Source organism: Ovis aries, chromosome 10 (assembly GCF_016772045.2).
Source record: "Ovis aries strain OAR_USU_Benz2616 breed Rambouillet chromosome 10, ARS-UI_Ramb_v3.0, whole genome shotgun sequence".
In the NCBI taxonomy this organism is placed as follows: Eukaryota; Metazoa; Chordata; class Mammalia; order Artiodactyla; family Bovidae; genus Ovis; species Ovis aries.
The window spans coordinates 15,071,609-15,077,036 of NC_056063.1; the positions used below are offsets into that span (position 1 = coordinate 15,071,609).

The window sequence follows — 5,428 nt, forward strand, 5'->3', positions numbered from 1 at the left end:
ACATAACGAAAAATAAATTTTTGTTTTTAAACTATGCAAAAAAAGAGGAACAGAATTAATGAGTTATAAGCATTGTGAATTTGAAACAGAAAGCAGACATTCATTAAAATCACATAAGACTCCTTCCCGAATGGTGGTTTCTCCTGCTACAATTGATGATGTCAGGCACACCCAAGGCTGGACAACATTCCGTCCCCCTAAAAAGTCTCTCCCGCTCCAGAGAAACTAAGTATGATATAATCAATTAAATAACAACCCACAAGCCAAGAAAGGCGTAATCAGGTCTGTAAGCAGACAGTAAAAATGCCCTTTAAAATTACTTAAAACATGTTTAGTAATAACTAAAATGAACATGCATGAAAACACATCTTTTGATTTTAATAATTCATTCTTATTTCATGTACAATATTCAGCTCCCAAACAGCATGGGAGTCTTGCATTTTTAATAAAAAAGGCCCCCAATTCCATTAAATAATGTAGAAAGTTCTGCCTTAATGATACATTGATATGAATTTTTTCAAATTTCCCACAATTACGACCTTTGCTATTGAAGAGCTTCATTAAAAATATAAAAGATGAAATGGTTAAGGATTTAGAATCAGCGTAGCTTTCTTTTTAAAGGAAATGGGATTATTACGAATATCCCTTTGTCAGTTATTAATATATAACCTTCACGTGAGTATGACAAGGATTGTTTTAAGCCCTCTCCAAGTTTCCCCAAACCATCCTCATGGCCACTAACCCCTCCCACGGCAGTTGGCAGTTCAGTGCTTCAATAGAAGCTAGGTGGCCCAGCGGGTCTCTTAGAGCCCCATCACACATGCACGCAGTCCAGTCCTTTCCGGGAACTCTGATGTTCCCTCCATCCGCCCATCAACCTCCCATCAGTTCTACATTAGAGAAGGATTCAGCAAAGTTGAGTCCTGTCCTGCAAGGGCCTGAGAAAACCTTGGAGCTGAGGATTGCTGCTTCTCTCTAGTGGAGGAGTAGTTACTGAGGTGTTGGGGCAGACTGCAGGGCTGAAAACTCACCCTGTTCATCTCTGCTCAGTGGCGTGGCTCCTGCAACAGAATGGGACCCTGCAGGCTCACTTCTCAGGTGCCAACTTGCTTTAGGATTCCATGTTTAGAACTTTGACTTCTTTTAGTCTTAAGGAAACAAGTGGGAGGGGACTCCCTTGTTCATCTGGTCCTTCCTCAAACTCAGTATAAAGGAAGCCACTGGAATTATCCTATCTTTTGTTTGGGCATCCCTAGGAGCTGGGAACTCAATCCACACTAGGAAAGGCATCCATTCTCAGAGTTCTTGAAGCGGAAATCAGATTCTCTCTCTAAGCCCCAACTTCTGATCCTAGAGCTGCTTGTTGGGATTATACATGGAGTAAGGTTCATTCCCCTCAGCCGGTAAACACTAGAAGATTAAGACTTCCACGGACTCCCAGAGTTTTAAAGCCACAGAGGCATTCAAGAGATTTCTCTCAGCTCCCTCGCATCAGCTGTGAATGGGGAACGCGGCTTGTCCAGGTCACACAACCAGTCTCAAGGACCAAGCTCTTGCCTCCTTGTCTCTTCCCTTACTCCCTGAAAGAACTCAATGTCAGATTCCTTATGTTTCTCCAGTCAAACCATGAGCATCACTACTTTGCCCAACCCTTTCACCCCCCTTCAGAATTTCACCAAATTGTTTTAACTTGGCCTGGAAAGAGTTGTGGAAATGACTACCATTACATTAACACTGTAACGTAGAAACACTTGTTTATCAACATTTTGTATGCTTTATTGAAAGTTGACAAGTGCAACAGTTAAATACAGTGACACCTTACAACTGTGTAGAGAACATGCACAGAAACATATGCAGGTAACTACTATACAGGTAATATGCAGAAACCCCTACTGGGAAATCCATTAGCTAGAACTCTGCATTTTTCAAAGTATTCAACCAGTTCAATCAAGGATTTCAGTGAACAGGGAGCGACTTCAAGATACTCAGCAGCTAGAAGATTGCAGATTACACAAAGTGACTAACTGTGCCAAATTCTTAAAATCTCTTTAGGGAGGTGTGTTTTGCTTCATGGGTTTTTCACGGAGATCGCTATATAAAAGACAATCCACACCTCTTCAGACAGCCAATGAAACATCTAAATTGCAATCTGTACAACCTAAATAGTAGTTACAGTCCTCTATTGTACAAAATAGTTACACTACATACACAAATATACAATAAGCAAAACAACCTTCATGGTAAGAGAGCTTAGGTCCCAGCTACCTGTCACCATTTAGTCACGCTAATAGTTTTGTGTCACTGTTTCGGAAAGAGGCACAGTACGATTTTTTTTTTTAATGGAGTCTGGTGACAGTCGTCGTTTGTACAATGAACTATGTTTTCCCCTCATCTTAGGTGAGACTAAGCTTCACTCTTGACCTTCACCCCCCTTTCCAGTTCCTCTCGGGGGAGGAGAGGAAAGTCCAGCGGCAAGCTCCTCTGCTTTGGAACCCCATGGAGTACACTACTGTGCAAGCAGGAAGAACTCTTGGAGGTGGGGGGGAGTGGGGAGCAGGGGCGGGGAGTGGAAAGGCACAACAGCTCCTCAGAATGAATGAAACCACTTCTCACGGTTCTGCCAAGCTGCATGAGGTCCCAGTATATCCATGCTAATTCTCTGATTAACCTTTAACTCACCCAACTAAGCAATTTCTTCAAGCCGAAAGCATATGAGTGTTTAATACTGGAAAAAAGAGAAAATGGCATATGTCAGTCTCACGTCTCTTTTGCAGCGAGCAATGAAATGGGTGACGGTGGGGGCGGACCCCTCCCCTAGTACATCTTCTCAGGTCTGTTCAGTTCAGACCACAGCAGCCAGTTCTTCGGGGGCCGGGATGGCTACGCAGTTGGTCCTGAGCCCTGGGATGCTGGCTGGGCCGGGGGCTGTGTGGTCCCCTGTGGCTGTGTGGTGGCAGGGGGCGAGCCAGTCTGCAGCTGGGCCTGGAACTGGGCAAGCTGCTCGGGACTGGCCAGTGTCTTCAGCAGATTGTTCTCCTGCTCCAGCTGGGAATTTTTCTCTATGAGTTCCTTGATCTGTTCCTTGAGGACCTCCACTTCCTCTCTAACTGCATACATCAAATGGCTTTTCACCAGATCCTGAAAGGGAGAGAAGGAAGCGGGGTGGGGGAGAAAGGTTTAACGTTCTATTGACTGTTTCCCGGACTCTAAATTGTTAAAACATTTTGCAAGTCTCTCCCTAACCACTGACATATCCTGCCTTTAGAGATTCATTTAACAGGCTCCAGGGGAAAAAGACGGAATACCACCCTAACTGTACAATACTTCAGTTTAACGTATAAGTGATCAAGGTTTTGCTTTCCTTGCAGCTGTTGGCCAGGAGTGCCTACGCTCAGGTTTCCTATTCGAGATGGCAAAACGCAGCCGGGCTCCAGCTCGGTGCAGAAAGAAGCCGGGCCCAGGGATGTCCAGCCCCGAGCAACGGGAGCCACGACCCCGCCCCCAAGCCCCTCCCTCCGCCCGCTGGACCGCCTCCCTCAGCACCGGCTGCAGCCAGTTCCTACAGAGCGTGTTGCCGCATTTTCCTCCCCCCACCCCCCCTTTTCGTGATTAAGCTGACATCACAGAAACCTGGGCAGCCGTCGCAGCCAATGGGCGCTCGAGTTATTTATAGCTCCGAATTAAAGGTTCGGAGTTTGCCTAGCAACAGTGGGCAGAGAATCCCGTGAGAAGAGCCACAGGCGCTGCTCCAATAACAAAGAACGGCCAAGGCGGAAATAAAAAATGGGAGAAATCCAGGCGCAGGCTGAGACGGCGAAACTTTTCTCCGGCTCTTCTTCATTGTGCAGGAGCCTCCACCACTGGGGATCCGTTTGGCCCTGTGGAGGAGGCTCCTTCCCGAGACCCCCCACTTCTGGGGCCCTCCCCGCTCCCGGCTCCGCGGTAAACCTTAGGATCCCTAGGAAAGCCACATCACTAGCGATGTGCCCGAGACCAAAGGACACGCTGGGCCAGCGCTTTCCCAGCAATTCCCCAGCAAAAAAGGGGCAGGCACCTCCGCCAAAATCGATGGTTGTTTGAAATCGGTCCTGGAAAGAACATCAAATACCCGCAGGGTCCCTTTCTCTCTCCTTAGCAGACCCGGTATGTGGCTTCATACTGGCAGAATAGACAGTGCCGGCATTTCTAAATGTATGGAGAGCAGTCATCATCTTCTATAGATGCGCTCCTTTCATCCCAAGACACCCTGCATTTTGTACTGTGCCCACATTTAGTACAAACGATTTTTAAAACAGTACATACCATAGCTTGCTCGATTTTGTTGTCAATAGCTACCACACTTGCACCAGATGAGCTGAAAAAGAGAAGGAAAAAAAAATCAATAAATGAGATATTTTTTTCCTATCCCAGACAAAAAGAATTCCTTAATTCTGTGGTGTTACTAACATCATTTTCTGAACATTCTTTAATGCTATGTAACATATCACCCTCCAGAAAACACCAGCCACTCTCTTCCTAACGAATATCCAGACATTTCCCTATTTTAGTGAGCCACAAAGGCTAAATTACATAATGTGGTTAAACACTGCTCTGGCCAGACCTGCAAAAACAAGGCTATTCGGAACATTTCAAAAAGCAACATCCATGTCACCGTAGCCTCTCAGCAATGGACAAAGGAATTCGCCGGGCTATCTTTCACCTGCATTATTACAAGGATCTCACGAGTAAATTTTTAAAAGTATCCCAGCCGACATTTACCTATTGTCAAGTCTCACAGAGGCGTTTTCGGTCCCGAGCAACGATGACAAGAAAGAAATTGAAAAATGTCTCAGTTGGTAAACTCCTAGATCCATCGCCACTGGTCTACACCATTGGGATTTCATGCAATTGCAGCCAAAAACACCCTCGCAGGAAAAAAAAAAAAAAAAAAAGAGGGAATACTAGCCGCCTGGTTGGGGCTAGATAAAAATCTTCTAGCTTTACTTAGCTCAGGGAGAAACAGAAACGGCGGCACTAATTGAAAGAAGCCCGGCTTCTGGGGCTTGGAGATTCCAGGAAGACGCAGATCCCACTGCTGGGCGGAGAACGCTCCCTGGTCAGCAGCCGGGCTCCACTAGGCTCTAGTCTAGGGCTCCCAGTCTCCGTGCAAAATATATGCAGGAAAGAGCAACGCCGATTGGCCAGTGCGCCGCTGGATCCGCCCCCTTCTCCCTTTCCCGCCCTCCTCCCGCTTCCCCGCCCCCTCCCCACCCCCCACCCCGCCCCCAGCTTCCCCACCGGCTCCTCGGGTGGGCTGGCACAGGCCGCAGCCTCAGGGGCTGAGAAGCGGGCCGCAGGGGCCTCCAAGATCAAGGAAAAACCGAGCAGTGCTCAGGCGGAAAACGCCGAGGGGTCCTGAAAATGCGATTAGGGCTCCGCACGTGCTTAC

The 5,428-nt window shown here is 47.1% G+C and overlaps 1 protein-coding gene across 7 annotated transcripts in view; it reads right to left on the reverse strand.

Moving 5' to 3' along the window:
* Nucleotides 1-1,751: 1,751 nt before the first annotated feature.
* The window catches only part of TSC22D1 (TSC22 domain family member 1), a 119,831-nt gene continuing 116,154 nt past the window's right edge, over nt 1,752-5,428 (reverse strand). For 6 of the 7 annotated variants that reach the window (XM_027973541.3, XM_027973537.3, XM_027973543.2 and 3 more), the window contains 2 exons: nt 4,303-4,354; nt 1,752-3,138 (listed from right to left, as the gene is read on the reverse strand). In XM_027973541.3, the coding sequence (XP_027829342.2) occupies nt 2,881-3,138; nt 4,303-4,354 (310 nt within the window). In that variant the 3' untranslated portion in view covers nt 1,752-2,880. Of the gene's footprint in view, nt 3,139-4,302; nt 4,355-4,758; nt 5,128-5,428 lie in introns of those variants that run through there. The other variant, XM_012184389.4, reaches the window with a different exon arrangement.